This window comes from Crocodylus porosus, unplaced genomic scaffold (assembly GCF_001723895.1).
Source record: "Crocodylus porosus isolate Cpor-Errol unplaced genomic scaffold, CroPor_comp1, whole genome shotgun sequence".
In the NCBI taxonomy this organism is placed as follows: Eukaryota; Metazoa; Chordata; order Crocodylia; family Crocodylidae; genus Crocodylus; species Crocodylus porosus.
Window position 1 is genome coordinate 13,422,745 of NW_017728907.1, and position 19,114 is coordinate 13,441,858.

General features: G+C 48.5%; 1 protein-coding gene across 13 annotated transcripts in view; it reads right to left on the reverse strand.

Annotated features, from left to right (window-relative positions):
• The window catches only part of DNM3 (dynamin 3), a 330,309-nt gene extending 311,371 nt beyond the window's left edge, over window positions 1-18,938 (reverse strand). For all 13 annotated transcript variants that reach the window (XR_002100165.1, XR_002100164.1, XM_019530783.1 and 10 more), the window contains exon 1: window positions 18,763-18,938. Coding sequence is in view for 11 of the 13 variants with exons in the window: in XM_019530783.1 (XP_019386328.1) it covers window positions 18,763-18,908 (146 nt within the window). In the remaining 2 variants the exon portion in view is untranslated. The remainder of the gene's footprint in view (window positions 1-18,762) is intronic.
• Between the last annotated feature and the right edge of the window lie 176 nt (window positions 18,939-19,114).

Here is a 19,114-nt window from a genome sequence, read left to right on the forward strand (position 1 = left end):
GGGCTGTGGTCATGGAAGCCACATCCCTGTATATAAACTCATTACATAATATTGTTATGCTCTTAAACACCTTTCACCTAAGAATCTTGACAACACCAATATTCACTGTATAGGTAAGGAAATGGAAGCAGACAGTGTCAAGTGACTTGTACAAAACCACATGGTAAATCAGTGTCAGTAATGGGAAACAAGCAGTCCTCATACAATAGCTTCTCCCTGTATATGCTGTAAAGTACTCATCACACATAATGAATACCTTGCATTTAAAAATGGCCCTGGAAAATCCTGCTTCTGCCTCTGGTTCTACAAGCATGTCACAAGTTTGAAAAATGAATAACTTAAAAAGCATGTTCACCCACTAGGAGTCCTTGTCCGTCTGCCCCCATCATTAAGAGTAAGCAAAGGATACTTATAACTTATAACTTCTCTTACTCCCAGAAGCCATGATTAGAACCTAATCCTGGATGTAGCATGGATCAGATATTTTAAAAGGTACTTAGGCACCGAAAGACATGAAAAAGGCACCTAGTGGAGCCTTCTAAAATTAAGAGGTGCTCAACCTGCAGCATGCTTGGCACAAGTGGCATGGGCAGTCTCTGTATGTGGCCTACAGCAGGTCAGGTGAAGGGACGGGTAGCACAGAAGTAGATACGGCAGGAATCAGAGCAGCAGATTGGACAAGAAACAAATGCAGAATAACTGAGAGATCAGGCATGGAGCACAGGGAAGGGAACAGAAAGCAGAAGAGCAGACTGGGTAGTGGAAGGGATCAGAGTGGCACTCAGGGAGGGTGCAGGGCTAATTTGTGACATGCCAGACAAAAAGTTGTCCCTCATTGTTCTAAAACAGTTCTAAATCCTCCCCACCCTCTCCCTTTAAATTGGCAGTAGGGAGAGAGTAGGTTTATCTCAAACATGCAAGTGCTTATGTATCTTTAAAAATCTGTTTCTGAGTGCCCCTTGTGGAATATTTGCTCTCAATTCAATGGCAACTGAGTGACATTAGTACCATCCAAGATTAAACTCACACTTAAATAGCCTTTATAATGCCCAGGGTATATATAAGTCCCAATCATACTTAAAATAGCAAGCTGCAGCTCACTATAAATCAGCAAAACTTAGTCCTATCTATACAGCCTAGAAAAGTTACATGATTAGTCTCCTTTATATAACCACTGAATTTGATTACTCTGACCTACTGACAATCCATCTGAGCAAGAACCTAACCCACATAGCTCATATCAGGCTTAAGTCAAACACTATGACGCTGTCTGACAACTGATATTTGAAAGCAAGCATTTATAAAAATCAGGTCTCTGAAAATATCCACGCATTCATCAGATACCTTGTGACTTAGTATAAACTGCCTAAATACTGAATGAAGAACCTCAGATACCCTAGTTACAGGTCAGAGAGTACTTCACCATACTTAGTAACTGAACCAAGAATTCCTTAAGAAATCAACAAAGTTTGGCTGCCGAAATCAAAGAGAATGGCTTAAAGTAAAAACTGTAGGGGAGAAGAATCTTATTACCTTTGTTTTGCTGGTCAGTACTGAACTACAAATATATTTGGACTGTATTGTACCCATCAACAATACTCTAGGATCATATACATAGCAATTTAATGTACGCAACTATCAACCTTATATTTAAATTAAAAATAGGTACATCCATTTAGGATAGAACAAACTTCTTTGTAAATAAGGCATTTGGGGAGGAAATGCAAATAGTGAACTAGACAAAGCATCCGACCCCTAGTCAATGGGCTAGAGTTGTTATTGGGTAAATTTAAATATATTTCTCAGCCTACCAAGGATATTTTTATAACTGGACTAATGTAGTAATTGCAGCCGTACAATGGTTTAGTTAGACAGACACAAAGGAGGGAAATAACATGTTTGAAGAGGAGTGGCTGATTTCTACTTCCACAAGATCTTTAGATTAAGAAAAAATACTGTACCAGTGTATTGCAGTTTCAACTTACTGCTGCTTTTCTGAAATACCAGTAAAAAAAAAAAAAAATACCAATTTTCTCTGAGATGGCTTATTAGTCACTTCTCTGACAGGAAAATGTAAGAGTAAAATGGCTGCATTGATTTTAAATACATCTCCCTGGGATGCACAAATTCTACTAAGCAGGTGTCTTCCCTCTGCAAATAAATGTTCTGCTTCAACACTCAACTGAGTTTCCTTCATTTCCCCTGACAATTGGAAATAGCATTTTAGCAATTACCATTGCAAGGTAGAAAAATAACCTAAGCATAGAAGGAAATGCTATAATTTGGGTAACATGCACTAGTCCATATTTTAGAAAAGATCTAAAAAAAACTAGAACAAACAGTTATATATGCTGCTGCCAGGAAATACATGCAAGTTATAAAATGGTTAGGAAAGAAGGGTACATTCTGACAGATTAGGAAAGTTCCTGTAAAAAAAAAAAACAAAAACAAAAAACAAAAAAAAAACAACCCTCCCCCATTTAAAACCTTAGGGTTTTAAAATTAAAGTGCATGTTTGATTATGAATGACAGGCTTATAATCAAGAGTTCACATCTCTTTGATAGCAATTACTTGACCACATGCAGGTTTTATTACATTAAACAACGGAAGCAAAGAGCTTTCAGTTTTAAAATCTAATTATTAAATCTTCAGTTTTCATAAAAACAACATGAAAGGCTATTCTGCTTCTACCAGAGCAAAAGAAGTCATAAAGAGGACTCTAGAAGCATCAGAGGCTGTCATCTTAAAAACTCATTCTGGTGAATGAGTTAATCTCTGCACAAGTTTCTGCTTTGCTTCCTCTTCCTGCCACCCCCCACCAACTTGAAAGTTCAGTTCACAAGCTTTCTTCCATGCTGCTGTTTTTTTCTTTTAAATGTCACCACTTACTTTCAAGGGAGAGATTTGCAGAAAAGAACAAACAGGAATTAGGGGCACAATCCGGAACCTACTTGCATCAGTTCTGCAGCACCAGATACTGTGCCCAACTCCCAATGACATTTTAAGAGAATCAGGTACTTACTTCTCCTTTATTGACCACATGCCACAGTGTACCACAACCACCACATTAGGCTCTTGGGGTTTAAATAAGGGATCAGTTATTAGTTTATGGACATAATTACTCTTGTTACTAGCATCTATGAGAGGGGGAACAATGTGTGTTCTTACATCTGAGGAATGAGTACTCAAATCCTCAGAAAATGGAAGAAAACACAAACATTTCCTCAACGTCTATGGCACAACCCCATGGACAGGGTCCATTCCTGAGGACATATGAAGGATTAGACAGTAAGGATAGGGACAGAAGTTACACATAAGTAAGTTTAAGTAATTAGAAACTGGTTTAAACCTATAACACAGAAGTTCAGTGCTCATAAACAAGTTTCAAAATGGCTGAAACGGATTTAAGATAAACCTGGCCTGAATGTAGTATCAGACTTAACGAGTTCGGGTCAAACCAGTTTATGAAACTTCTGTCCCAGACTCCTTCCTGGTTCAAGTTAAATCACAGTCCCCCAGCATCCCAGCACGCTTTCCAGACCTAAGCTGCGGCTGGGCTTGCCTCCTGCTCCAGCAGAGAAGGGTTGGAGGGCAAGGGGAAGGGAAAGGACTGCCTCTCCCTCCCCCCAGGCAAACTCCAGCTGGGGTCTGGGGCCAGGGTGAGGGGCTAAATTTTCCTTCCTGAGTATAGCGCTGACCTGCCCTGCTAAAAACTTACTGCTGGCTGTGACTGTGGACTACAAAACCCAGAGGCACCTGGAAGCAGGAAGAAGAAGTGATGATGCAGGGCTCCAGGTTTTCCATTTCCCACGGAAAAAGAGAGAAAACTATAGATTTCCTGGTTTTATAAGAAAAAAAGTGCAAAATGTCTCTTTTAGCAGAGAAACCCATGGATTTCCCCCTTTTGCAAAGAGTTCTGCAGGTGGCTGAGTTCCAGCCTGCAAGAACTATTTATATAAAGAGCAGAAAAGCTCCAATCCTGCCTGGAGGGGCAGAGGGAGGGGGAAGGGTGGAGCCTGCAACTTTTAGTCAGTGGCAAGGCCTAGGTCAGGCTCGCTTTTCTCCTGGAGCCTGTGAAGTGGTATGTGGGGCTTTCAGGGGATGGGGGGGTTGAGGGGCAGGGCTAGGGTGGAAGCAAGGAGGTGTTGGGGAAATACACGGAGTGCCTGGCTGGCTCCACATCTTCCCACTTGCTGCTGGAGTGCCTGGCCAGAGGCGGGTACAACTGAAGAAGCTCCAGCAGCCCTTGAGGGAAGCTGCACGTGGAGGCGCCAGCTGGAAGCAGGGATATGTGGAGCCAGTCGGGCACTCAGTGTTGTTCACTCTAAGGAGGCAAGGGAGACCCATGCCCCCAGACCTGTATGGGGGGCAGGCTGCGAGCTTGAGCTCCCTCCCTACTTCCCATCCATGGGGCCGCTGCAGCCCCACAGGTAAGACCCAGCACGGCTGGGAACAGTGGGGCCACACCAGGATCTCCTTGCCCCCACACCATGCCTCCTGCTGTTCTGAATGGTGGAGCCCCACACTGCTTCCCTCAGTGCAGCCCTGTGTGCAGAAGGTGCATCACTGGGGCAGTGCAGAGCAAGCAGCCACTACAGAGATTGCTGCATGGCTCCTCTATCCCCAGCCACGCCAGGTTGCAGGGAGACTGGGGGCGGCAAGGGCAGCTGCTCGCTCTTCACTGGCCCAGCGATATACCTCCTGCATGCAGGGCTGCACTGAAGGAAGGGGCGCAGGGCTATGCCACTCAGAGCAGCAGCAGGCACAGGAGGCCCAGCGGGGAGAGGGAAAAGGAGATCCTGGTGTGGCCCTGCTGTTCCCAGCTGTGCCAGGTCTTGCCTGAAGGGCTACAGAGGCCCCACAGGAGGGAAGCAGGGAGAGAGTGTAACAGCCAGAGCCAGAGGGATTAATAAGCAATAAATATGTGTTTTTTGGAGGCATTTGGTATTTTGCCTAAACAGGTAATATTAGTTAATATAAAGCTTGTAAGTTTGTAAACTGCAAATGTAACTTGTCTGTCATAAGTTTAACCAAAATGATAAATTAACTGTTCATGGAACTGACTGGGCCCCATAGGCAAAGCTGTAGCTGTGAGGTTAACTGACCTAACGGTTTCTGCTTAGGGTTCAGCTTTAGCAATAAAAAACTAGATCCAACTGCCTGGCACACCCAACACATTCCAGGAAAAAACATCCCAAGAAAGCATATTCAAATGAAACCTAAAAGGGGTTGGGGCATAGGTGGGGTAATGTCAATTTCAGACGTAAAGGTTCTGCATCATAATTGCATATTGAATAAACCCGAGTCTGGGTAGTAACCTTTTATAATAATTTAACACCTTTCAATCCCATAGGGTAACAGCTATAGGGCAACATTGTAAGTGGCTCTGAGGCCAACAGATTAACATAAGACTAGGTATAAAAAGCACGTGCATCAGGTAACCAGCAGGAAGGAGGGAACAGAACGGTCTTTTCTGTTCCACGCCCGGACCCCAGACTCCCGGTGTGAGCAAGGATCAGATTCTAATCAAGGAACTTTCCCCAGTAACCCTCTGACAGCATCAATTGGGGACGCCTGACTTCACTGGAATCACTTGACGCATACCTGGACTATCAATAAGTAGCCAACCCATGTCTGTCTATCTGTTGTTTTGAACAGCCCAGTCACTAATACCTTCGCAGTGCCCAGTTAGTCTGTGACAGAACTGATCCATCTATCTGTTGTTATTATCTGTTATTTACTAATAGGGGGGATCAGCAGGTATTGGGGGAGTCCCTGTTCCCCCGTGCGCTGCCAGGAGTGACCAGGAATAACGGTCACAAGCTGGCAGAGGGTAAGTTTAGATTAGATATTAGGAGGCGCTACTTCACAGTCAGGGCGGCTAGGGCCTGGAACCGGCTTCCAGGGGAAGTGGTGCAGGCTCCAAGCCTGGGGATTTTTAAAAGGAAGTTAGATGAGCACCTTGCCGGGGTCATCTGACCCCGGTGCTCTTTCCTGCTCAGGCAGGGGGTCGGACTAGATGATCTACCTAGGTCCCTTCCGACTCTAGCTACTATGAAACTATGAAACTATTAGCTCTTTAATACTGCATTATCTGCTTATCGCTTTTAGCTTTCTGTTAACTGTTGTGTGTGTGTAAGCTATAATAAATTTGCCTTCACTTCACTCCCAGCTTTGCCTCTTCGATCCAAAACTGAATCAAACAGCCCAGTTGGCCTGTGATAAACTGATACACTCACAATGCCCAGCTGGCCTGTGACAAAATTGGCATCATGAACAGGATCGAGGATGGAGAGTTTGGAGGGGAAGAATGGTGCAGAGGGGTGGACCCCACTGATTGCTTTAACAGAAGAGATTATGGGTATTAAGAATCCATGGTGGGATAGAGAGAGGTTGAAACCACCTGGACCGATCCCACCACAGTACCCTGTCAGTGGGCTGCATTCACTTTCATGCAGAAGGGGAGACCTAAGAAAGGATGATTGTCTTGGCTGCTGGCAACCCGCCTAAGACTGGGAGCAGAGGAAGGCACTCAGCTCCATCATGAGAACCAATCCTTAAAAGACCAAGTGACCCAGCTTGAGAGGGAATTAAGGGAAGTAAAGGATTCTAGCAGTGTCACATGTGTGGCTCCCAGAGCAGCTCAAGACTGACTAGGGATACTACAGCATCGGGAGGGAAAGATACTAGTCATACAGGCAATCACCTCCCTTGAGCAGAAGGTGCAAGTGGCACAATCAGTCGAACCTTCCCCTGAAAAGGTCTGGCAGTGTCTTTATGGTGGAATTCCAAAAACTGGGCTGTGAGATGACCCAGAGAGCGAGGATCTGTATGGTGAAATTGCAATAACTAAGCAAGGAGATGAGGAGTATGTGAGGCTTACAGAAGAAGCCTGTGAGATCCCACCTCCTTATGCCCCACCAGCCCAAGAGAATTTAGGAGAAGACTTAGCCCAAACCTTCCCGGTAGTGGTGGCCTGTGCAGGGCCACAAGGGGGCAATCTCTGGACAGCGACACATTCCTTTACTTGCACAGAAATCCAAGAATTACAAAAACAACATAGGGCCAAACCAGGGGAGCAAATGATAGACTGGTTAGTTTGAATGTATGGTGAAGGGGACTCAGCAGTATCTGTGAGTTGCACTGAGGCAGCACAATTGGTTCTCCGCCCTGAAATCCAGTTGGGTCAGTGGGTCGGGCAGGACCACAACATTACTCTGTTTTCTGCTGCAACACAGGTGGTTGCCGCGGGTTATGGTAACATGGAAGAAGAGCTTAACACTCCCCCATGGGCATGGACTAACTTAGAGGAAGCTATCCACTGTCTGTATCAACTAGCTTTCATTGAAATCATTTGAGGAGGGAACTAGAGGCACACTCTAGATGAAGAACTAGTGAAAGAAGCCATGTGGAGGAGGTTCTGCCAGCAAGCACCAGTGGAATGCACTTCAGCTCTGCTGGCTTTACAACAAGAGTTAGTAACTCACCTGGTAAGAAATGCGATCCGACAGTTGATACAGCTTCTGCCCATCTTGCAGAAGCCAGAGCTTCCCAAACTAATAAAAAATTGCCAAGGCCATGGCACTGGCCCCTGAGAAAGACGACCTGGTAGGGCCCCGCAAGTCCGGGAAAGTGGGGAATAGAAAATCTAAAGCCCTGCATGCACAGATGTGGAGGGAGTTACTAGCAGCAGGGTTCAATAAAGAGCAAATTGACAGGCTGCCCACCCCAGTCCTGGAAGGGTTATGGGGCAAACACTGCTAGGACAGGAAAGGAAAGAAAATAGAGCCCTCGGCACCCCCCTGACCTCCAGCAGTAGGAGACCCAGCCGACGCAACCCCTTGAGCAAGGGGCCATCATGGGGGCAGTAGAGGATCGGGAACCAGTAACACAGAATAATATTAGCCCCGTAATTCAAGTACCTATAAAGATTTGTCTAAATGGAAGGAAAAAGTCAATTAATATGCTACTAGACACTGGTGCCCAGCTATGCGTTTTGCACTGTATAGAATGGAAAGGAGCACAGGGAACTCCCTACCAGGTAGTAGGAGTTGGAGGTGCCAGCTGACCAAGACATTTGGTCTGGCCCACTTTCACCTTGCCTAACGGCTCTGTAGTAACAGCAGCCGCCGTCATGCTCCAGGGAGGGCCGAACCTACTGGGAATAAACGTGTTGCAGGGCCAGCGGTTTATCCTTAAACAGGAAACCTGGCAGTTTGGCTGTGCCATGGCCCAGGAGAGCAAGCAGAAGGACATGATGACAGCAGTAGCCCAATGTTCCATGACCCTGCTCGCCCTGCCGGCCATGAAAAGGGTACACCAACCTCAATACCGCACACTCCCCGAGGCAACATAACCCATTCAAGACATTATCAACCAACAGCTGGAAGATGGAACCATCATTCAAACTCATTCCCTGTACAACAACCCGGTGTGGCCGGTACATAAATCAACAGTCAATTGCCAATCCCCATCTGATTTTAGGACATTAAATGCCAACACCAACCATCTGACGGCTACGATCCCATCTATGCCTGCACTGACGGAAAGCATTAGGTGCTATGGCCCCCAGTGGATGGGATCCATAGACACTAAAGACATCTTCTTTGCTATCCCCATCCATGAAAATCACCGGCCTTTGTTTGCCTTCACATGGCTGGGACAGCAGTACACCTACACAGTCCTACCCCAGGGCTGGTTGCACAGCCCCACCCTGGCCCACAGAGTGGTAGCTGCAGTAGTCCATAAAGTCCAACTGAGTCATCCAGAAGTACACATCTGGCAATACGTCGATGATATCATGGTGGGACATCAAGGCCGGGAATTAACCATTTCTGCTTTTAAGTCCCTAAAGAAGAAAGTGCAAGCATTTGGGTTCACGCTGTCCAGCAAAAAGATCCAAGAAGTCAAGCCCCAGTGTGAATTCCTGGGAATCCAATGGCAGCAAGGTGAACCCACCATCCTGGCCAAAGAGCTTCAGAGTCTGGTAGATACACCTACCCCCAAAAATGTTTAAAAGCTACAAGCACAGCTGAGTGCACTTAACTTCTGGCACCTGCATGTCCCCGAGTTAGCATGTTGGCCTGGCCTCTGTATAATCTATGCAAGAAAAAAACACAGTGGGAATGGAGCCCTGTTGCACAGCACTCAGGTGCCCTGTGCCTGAAATCAGAGACGGCTCGGGAGAAACCCCTACCGGCGGGAAGGGAGAGGCTCAGCTGCCAGTCACCAGGGCTGTGCAGGTGCTGGTTGCTGGGGCAACCAGTGAAACCAGCTGACAGGAAGGGGCAGGGCATAGCCCTTCTTAAGCCCAGGAGGGAGGCCAGGAGGGTAGTTCCTCTCTGGTGGCCGAGGGAGTAGGAGCTCGGCTAGGACAGACAAAGGGGAGAACTCTGACGGTGGGAACATCCCCCGTTGCTGCTGGGGTTGGGGAGCTCTCTCTCTCTAGTAGGGATTGAATCTTGTTTGACCGGATGGTCTAGCTTTTATGTTGTAGCCCAGGGGCTTTGTGTTCTTGTGTTTACTGTTTTAACCGGAGGACTGGGTGAGGCTGTTGGGGGTTGGAGGAGGCCTCATAGGATCTCCACAGTAGCGTGGGGACTCTAGTGCCAGAGAGGGCACAGCAGTTTGGAGGGGCACATTAGCCCCAGCCCCAGAGCAAGAGGAGGTGGTGGCAAGGAGCCCCCAGAGTGAGAGGGGGTGGCGGTGAGGAGCCCCGGAAGTAAAGGAGAGGGCCAAGGCATAACAGGGCCCAGGTCAAACCACGTCAGTACCATCTGTGAGGCTTGGGCTGCGGTGTAGGGAAGGAAAGGAGCCGCAGATAGCGCCCCCTGGCACCAGGGCGCATAAAATAGGCAGCCTTCTGCTGATTACACCAATCAATTAATCAGTTAAGATAAAGGCATAGCAGGTGAGTAAGCAGGCGGTTGGCCCATTACAGGAGGGCGGAGTGACTCCCAGAAAGGCTCCGATAGCAATACTCCTGTCACAATGGTGCATTGGCCAGGAAGTTTTTATACGGCAGCATGCATCATAAGATGTTGGTTTACCCATGGAAAGAAGACAGCACTTGGGCCCATGCAGAAAAAGGAACAACCTGTGGACCAGTTATATCGAACGGTGCAAGGCCTGCTGGACCAAGCTGTGAGACAACAGACCCAGTTGGCCGCCGTGATCGAGAACACCGGACCCTGGCTGACGATGCAGGTAGGACTGTGCGGCTATGGAGCCCGAGTCAACCCCGATGCAGAAGAGGCACCACCCGCGCTGTTGACAGAAGTAACAATAGAGGGAAAAAGCGTAGTGGCGATGCTAGACTCAGGCTCAGTGCAGACGATGGTGTGGAGCGACATGCTACCAGCACGGGAGAGGGGGAGAGCAGATCGTGTGAGGGTGCAGTGTTGGTGCAGGGACTCCCTCGATTTTTGACACTGAGGATAAACCTATGGGTAGGCAACAAGACCCGCCAGATGCTAGTGTGGGTCGCAGAACACCTACCCTACCCAGTAGTACTGGGCTGCGACTGGCCCGCGTTGCTGGAAGAGATAGCTGGTGTGAGGTGTGAAGAGACTGTGGAGGGTTTCGTGGGGGAAACCAAACAGCTTCCCGCCCCCAAGACAAAGCAGGACAAAGGGTGGATGTCACCCGTTTGGGGGAAGATGAACATTTTCAGCTAGAGCAAAGTCGAGAGACCGACTTTCGGTGGGCACTGCAGGAACACCTAGCCTGAAGAGACAACGAGGTGCTGAGGCTGGAACTGATGAGGACTACCCCAACGTTTGAAGTAAGAAACAGCCTCCTCTACCGGATTGAGCAAAGGAAATCAGAAGGAGGGGAGGTCGCACAGCTGCTGGTCCCACAGCAGTATCGACAGGCCTTACTGAAGGTGGCTCATGAGCTCCCCACGGGCAGGCACCTGGGCCAGGACAAAACAGAAGCATGCATTCGGGCAAGGTTCTATTGGCCAGGTCTGATGCAGGAAGTCGCAAGTTATTGCGCTTCATGTTCCGTCTGCCAAAAGGTAAACCCAAGACCACCCCCAAAGGCCCCTTTATTCCCAATGCTGCTGGTAGAGGTTCCTTTTGAGAGGGTGGCAGTGGACATTGTCAGGCTGCTGCCCCGAAGCAGCACTGGAAACCAGCACATCTTAGTTCTGCTGGATTACGCGACACGGTACCCAGAAGCTGTGCCAATGCAGACAGTGTCTGCCCCAAAGGTGGCAAATGAACTTCTGAAGATATTCTCCCGAGTAGGACTCCCTAAAAAATTACTGACCAATCAGGGAACGAACTTTACATCACACATTTGAGGGAGTGAGTAAAGCATTGGAGATTAAACACCTGAAGACAGCCATGTATCATCCCCCAACCAGACGGGCTTGTGGAACATTTTAATCAGACATTGAAGCAGATGCTAAAAAAGTTTGTGGTTGACAGCCCTCAAAATTGGGACAAAATGATACCCCCTTTGTTGTTTGCAGTAAGAGAGGCACCCCAGGCCTCCACCGGGTTTTCACCCATCAAATTATTGTACAGCCGGCAACCCAGGGGGATCCTGAATCTGATTAAAGAAAATTGGGAAAAACAGCAAAGTAAAGACCAGAACATCATCCAATACATAATCCAACTGCGAGACTACCTCAAAGTGGCTTGGAGCGTGGTTTTAGGAAATCTCAGAGAAGCCCAGCGACGATAAGTAAGGCACTACAACCAAGGCGCCCGGGAAAGAAAGTTTGATGTGGGGGACCGCGTGTTGGTCCTATTGCCAGACAGCAAGAGCAAGTCACTCGCCCGGTGGCAGGGACCCTACGAAATCACACGCCGAGTGGGATCGATGGACTATGAGGTATACCAGATAGATAAGCAAAAAAAGAAGCATGTATACCACATCAGTATGTTGAAAAAATGGGAAGACTGGGAGCGTATGTACTTAGCCCCTTACCCTGAGGAATTAGAACTGGGACCCACGTTGACTGAGGAAAGTGGACCAGGTGATGTAGAACTGGCCCTGCAGCTGTCGGAAGAACAAAGGAGGCAGGCTGTCGAGCTAGTCAAGGAATATGGAGATGTGTTCTGGGGAACCCCTGGGGAAGCTCGGGGTATGGTACACCGGATAAAAACTCCCCCGGGCCAGGTGATACGTGAGAATTGGAAACGGATCCCCCAGCAGCTCCAAGGCCAGATAAAAGCAGAGACTGCAACGATGCTAGAGAATGGCATTATATACAAATCCCACAGTGACTGGCAGAGCCCCATCGTAGCAGTACCTAAGCCCAATGGGGAAAATCCGCTTCTGCATCGATTATCAAAAGGTAAATGCAGTGGCCAAGTCTGATGCCTATCCAATGCCCAGGGTGGATGAACTGGTAGAAAACATCGGGCAAGCTCGCTACATTTCCACTTTAGACCTGACAAAGGGTTACTGGCAGGTCCCAGTGGCACCTGAAGACCAGGAAAAGACAGCTTTCACCACCCCGTGGGGGCTCTTCCAGTTCTGACGCATGCCGTTTGGGTTGCATGGAGCTGCGGCTATATTCCAGCGATTTAATGGACAAAGTACTGTCTCCCCATGGGGGTTACACCACGGCGTACTTCCAGGATATTATATACACCAAGAGCTGGCATGAACACTTCGCCGCATTGAGAGCAGTGGTGCAAGACTTGAGGAGGGCTGGGCTAACAGCAAATCCAAGGAAGTGTACAATAGAAAAAGAGGAAACACAATACCTGAGTTTCCTAGTAGGAAGGTGAGACCTCTGCTGAGCAAAGTGGAGGCATTGCGGAGGTATCAGGCGCCCCGTACTAAAAGGCAAGTAAGGGTTTTCCTGGGGCTAGCCGGTTACTATAGGAAGTTTGTGCCTCGCTTCATGGATTTGGTTGTACCCTTGACAGAGATGATAAAAGCTGGGGCTCCAACCAAAGTAAGATGGACACCGGAGGCAGAAAAGGCGTTTCAAGCAGTAAAGGATGTGCTGTGCTTACAACCACTCTTATACACACCGGACTTTAATAAGCCTTTCCTGGTGCAGAGCAATGCGTCACACGTGGCCATCGGTGCAGTACTGGTGCAGAGAGAAGGAGAAGACTAGCACCACATAGCCTACGTAAGCAGGAAGTTACACCCACCAGAACGGAGCTATGCCACAGTGGAGAAAGAGTGTTTAGCAATCAAATGGGCTACTGAAACACCCCAGTATTATTTGTTAGGGCAGAGATTCACGTTGATAACCCATCACACGCCCCTGCGCTGGTTGCAGAGCATGAAGACAGACAATGCAAGACTCATGAGATGGGCCCTTAGTCTTCAACCATATTGTTTTAAGGTGGAACACTGCCCTGGAGCCTAGAATGTAAATGCTGATTTTTCTCTCAAGACAGTACGAGAAACAAGAGGGACCAGGAAGACAGAAGGATCCCCAACCAGAGAGCAACGAAGAGGGCGTATATTTAGGGGCCCTAACCGCGCTGCTAGGAGGCAGGGTAACCCCTCCCAATTCTAAGATCTACCAGGTGGGGCCAGCCAATCAGGCAACTGGAGAAGGACAGGGAGGCGGTAGGGAGACAGACTCCCAACAACGACAATAATGTGCCTGCCACCTCCGTCAGAGGGACACGCCCTGCCCGGGACCATCCTACAAGCCTAAGAGGCACCCTACCAAGGTTGGCTAGTGTGGGGGGACTACCTGTGGTGGGTGACTCCCAACAAATCCCAACACAGTGCGCCTTGGGTAAAAGGCAAGTAGGAGGCACCTAAAAACCTCCACCTCCTATACCTAAATGGCCAGGTGCCGGAGGGAACAGCTGAGAGGAGGACACCCAGATGGATGGAGCACCCGGTGAAAGGGAAGACTCAACTCGGTGAGTTAGGAGTTAAAGGGGGGGAGGTGTGTCACAGAGCACTCAGGTGCCCTGTTCCTGAAAGGAGAGACAGCTCAGGAGAGACCCCTAGTGGTGGGAAGGGGGAGGCTCAGCTGCCAGTCACCAGGGCTGTGCAGGTGCTGGTTGCTGAGGCAACCAGTGAAGTCAGCTGACGGGAAGGGGCAGGGCTTAGCCCTTCTTAAGCCTAGGAGGATAGTTCCTCTTTGGTGGCTGAGGGAGTAGGAACTCTGATGGTAGGAACATCCCTGGTTGCCGCTGTGGTTGGGGAGCTCTCTCTCTCGTAGGGACTGAATCTTGTTTGACTGGATGGTCTACCTTTTATGTTTTAGCCCAAGGGCTTTGTGTTCTTGTGTTTACTGTTTTGACCGGAGAACTGGGTGAGGCCGTTGGGGGCTGGAGGAGACCTCATAGGAGCTCCACAGTAGCATAGGGACAGCATTGATTGGGGACGCCTGACTTCACTGGACTCACTTGACGTGTACCTAGACTATCAATAAGTAGCCAACCCATGTCTGTCTATCTGTTGTTTTGAACAGCCCAGTTGCTAATACCCTTGCAGTGCCCAGTTGGTCTAGGACAGAATTAATCTGTTATTATTATCTGTTATTTACTATTAGCTCTTTAATACTGCATTATCTGCTTATCACATTTATCTTTCTGTTAAAGTGTGTGTGAGCTATAATAAATTTTGCCTTCACTTCACTCCCAGCTTTGCGGCCTCAACCCAAAACTGAATCAAACAGCTCAGTTGGCCTGTGATAAATTGATACATCCACAGTGCCCAGCTGGCCTGTAACAAGGGAGCTCAAGCCCACATCCTGCCCCCATACAGATCCGGGGGCATGGGTCCCCCTTGCTCCCCAGAAGTGCACGCAGCCACTGGGAGCCAGCCCTGCCCCTGCCTAAGTCAGGAGCAGCAGGGGAGCCAGCTCCTTGCTCGTGATGCCTTCTGTTCGGGACAGGGAGCTGTGGACCTGGGTCCCTGGTTCCATAACGCTGACAGCTGGGGGCCCCTTCCAGCAGGGCAAGGGGGCAGGGGCTGTGGGTGGAGGACAAGGGGCATAAGCAGGGCTGGGGGGCTGTTGTGGGGGCAAAGAAAGACTCAATCAGGGCCAGGGGAGGCTGTGGGGGGCCTTTAATTTTAATAATGGATTTTGGGGATTTTGTCAGAGAATTTGGGGAATTTGCCAGAGTTTATCATGGAAAGCCAGGATCCCTGGTGATAAGCAACTCTGCATAGTCCTGCTGCAGTGAGTCTGGACTGCAAATCCCAGAGTCCCTGCACCCAGTAGAAGGTACACTGAACTTGCAAGGCAAGAGGTAATAAATTCTAATCCTAGCCTAAATCCATGATGGCTGTTAGTCCTTTGCCCTCTTCAGACTCTATTACTAAACACAGCTTCATATTGCCACCTTTTGGTGAGTAAAATGATGTTTATCAGTTGTCTACTTCAAGATAACTAAGAACTTGCACACAGTGCTGAGAACAAAACCCAAGTCCACCCACTCTGCTCCGTAGTCTTTTAAAAGGAATAGAGGTAAATCAAATGCTTTTGTAATCTAGTGAAGCTCTGAGTCTTCTTCTGGCAGTCTTCCTAGACCACATATGGAAATGACAACTCTGTTACTGTGTGAACACCAAACGGTCTGGTTCCTTTGGCCAAGTGGTGGAAACTCGCTTTTACATCCAGTGATTCCTCATTCAGTCCCAGTAATGACTGAAATAGATGCTTTCTTATCTTTGTTTCTGCCTTCTGTAAACATTATATCATAACATATGCCCAGTACCAGGATGAATAAACAAGTATCCCAATGTCTAAAGTTAAATCTTTTTCCCACCAATACTTTTATGTAATCTACTGGCAATGTATATGTTGCATTTCCCCTGCAGGGCCTCCTCCACACAGAGGATAACAAGATGCTTTCCAGCCACTTGTTACAGCTGTAGAGCTGAACTGGAAATGTTTGGTACGTGGAGACAAAGGTTGTGGGTTCAAAATCTGTTGATGACCCATAAGAATGAAAAAGAAAGAAAGAAAAAGAATAACCACAGTAATAGTAGAATAACAACTGAAATAATTCTATACAGAGCAAAACATCACAGTAAGACTGCAATTAGAATGTGCTCTACTCATGTATGTATGTTAAGATTTTATCTATTTCACTTAATAACAGCTGGCATTTTAATAAGGTGTAAGAGCTTTTGCCTGTATATCCAGAGTGTAAGAACCTACTTGCATCAGCTCCAAAACCTCAGAACTTGACTAAATAAATGCTGTACTCCCAGAAAGGAAACTCTCATTCTTAAAAAGTCTCTCTTTAACATTTGTGGAAACAGCACTGCCCAGAGACACCCAAAATACAGTAGCTGTAGATGGCTGATGTGCAGGTGAAGCAATTTAATTCCTGCTGACCTGTGCTTCAAAAATTGTTCCCATCTCCAAGTTACTGAGTTAGCTCCTCTCTGACGAGGGTTTGAGAAGTCTGACTTCCACGTCCCACATCCAATTCACTGCCATGTTTTGCCTATACTGCAAGCTCTTTGGGGCAGGGACTCTCTCTTACTCTGCATCTGTGAAGTACCTAACCCAGCGGCGGGCAAAGTCCAGCCCGCAGGCCAGATCCAGCTCACAGTGGACTCTATTTCCCAGAACACCCTGCCTGCATTGCTGAAGTGGGTTTCCCTCGAGACCCCAGGAGCAGCAGAGCCATGACAGTGAAAGACCAGGGTTTCCATGGAGACTGGACCCAGAAGTGCTGGCAGGGCACACAGCAGGGGTGTGCAGGCAGTAGATCATGGCTCTGTCCCAGCTCCGGACCACGCTTCACCACTGCAACATCCCAACCGCTGTCCCGGAGCAGCTCCCCTTCCAGCTGTGTGCCTTGACAGTGCTGCTGGGACCAGTCTCCATGGAAACACTGGCCCCGCAGTATCACAGCCCTGCTATTCCTGGGGTCTCCATGGAAACTAGCCGCAGCGACACAGACAGGACCTGCTGGGAAATGGAGTCTGGCCACCAGCTGGATCCACCATTTTGCTCACCTCTGGCCTAACCTAATAAAGGTCAAAGCCGCTTGGGTCCTCTAGCAGCAGCCCCTGCTGTGGAGACCAGAAGTATCTTAATTTCCAATTGATGAAAGATGGCCCTACTGTAATTGCCATACAACCGCATTAGAGGCAGACAGAGGAAACTAAAATAAAATAAGAGACAAGCCAAAAACAGGAGTTTTTAAGCTCTTGTTTAAAAAATCTCAGGTTTTGAGAGCTAATTATAATTTGGAGGTTGTGATCCATGCTTTTTAAGTTTTGGGGGTTTGGTAATATTGCAAATGCCTTCGTTATATTTGCTAAACAGCAAAATACCGATAGCTGAGAAAAGGAAGGAAGTAACGTAGTCTGAAGATCTGTACCAGCAATTCCCAAAAGGAGAGGGGAAGGAAAGAATAAAAATACGGAAGATTTATGCTATAAAACTGAGATATAAAGGCATTTCAATACCAGAGGGACACTGCATTGAGCTTTATTTTCCTTAAGAAAATCTCTGCTCTCAAAACATAACAGCACATTTTGCTCTATGCTTAGACTCTACCAATTGTACAAGGGTTTTTCTACTTGCACAGGTGCACCATCTCTGGTGAAAATTTGAAAAAATTAAAATAAAAAAAAAAAAAAATGCGCAGAGAACTGATCCTGCCTAAGCGCAAAGAATGGAGCAAAGGAATTCTATTCAACATTTCTATGAATTCCAACTGCTGTAGTATAAAGCCACCACTGTATTTTTTTGTGAAGTACTGTCTACTGCAATTGCTATCAAGGAGCTCAATCCAGCAAAACCACAGTAGTTGGATCACTTTTAAGTCTAATCAGTTAATCAGCAAAAACCAGAAACCTTGGTGATATTTACAGCCAGCTCTTCCACTGTTATATTTCCCCAGAGAGATTACTGCAAACCATCCTAGCATAAAATGGTATTGATATCCTGTAAATGATGCTAGTTTTCCCAGGGCACATTAAAAAGTGTGTTCTCCATACACATTTTGAGCAAACAGCTTATCAGAGCTGCATGAAGGCCAGTCCAGTTACAACCGCCTTCTAAAGAGATGTCAGCCTCTTTGAATACGAGACATTCCCTTGACGAACGTGGCAGCACTGTCATGTTTCCCAACATCCAATGGCATCCCCATTACTAAGCATTTTAGCGAGACAGGAACCCTGTCGGCTTCTCAGAAGGAAGGAAAGGTGATGCCACTCTCCTGCATGTGCAGTGGAAACCATACGAGAAAGCAAAGTTGCAGCCCAGCCCCAGACTTTATCCGTGAAGTCGCTGGCATCACTGGAACACTACAAATCTGGTCCCCAACATCTGTCTTAGCTGCCACAGCAAAGAAAAACAACCCAAAAACCAACCACCCTCCACTCACTGCCTGAATCTCTCTGCTACACCAACCACACTGGAAACCCAGGATGATGCTCAACACCTGTGTGGAGGGGACCCACCACTACCAAAAACAGGGGGTGGGAGAAGAGGAGAAGGGGAGCAGGTTGTTTACGGGGGTGACGGAGCACCCCTGGTCCTGGCGGGCAGCCTCCTCCTCTGCAGCCTGGCAACAAACCTGCATTAACTGGGAGGCTTGAAACACATGCACGCACGCACACGCACCCTTCAACACACCCCCTCCTTCACACACACACCTTCGATACCCCCCACCCCCTTTGACACACGCGCATGTATACACACCCTCTGGCATACACACGCACACACCCGCCTGCCCTTGGACAAGCCGCAGCCGCCCGCAGGTGCCGGGCGCTACGAGGGGCCGAGGGCGATGGCGGGGCGGGCCAGGGGCTCCGAGCAGCAGCGGCGGCGCCGCCCTCGCCCTCACCTGGAGACGCAGTTCTCGAGCACGGAGCTCTTGCCGGCGCTCTGCCCGCCAACCACCGCAATCTGCGGCAGGTCGAGCAGGCAGCTCTGGCCCAGCGCCGCGAAGGCGTCCTGCAGCCGGTTCACCAGCCCGATTAGCCCCTCCATCCCCGCGGCGCTGGCGCTACAGCTACCCCGCCGCCGCCAGGTAACGATCTGCGCCGCGCGCCTGCGCAGTGCGCGCCGCACCCCGGGGGCGGGGCGGCCGGGACACGCCCCGGCCTCGCCCCCCGAGGAGTCCCGGCTGCCGGAGGCTGCCTGGGGCTGGGTCGTGGTGACTGCATGTGACAGAAGCCCCGTGAGGCATCCAGTCC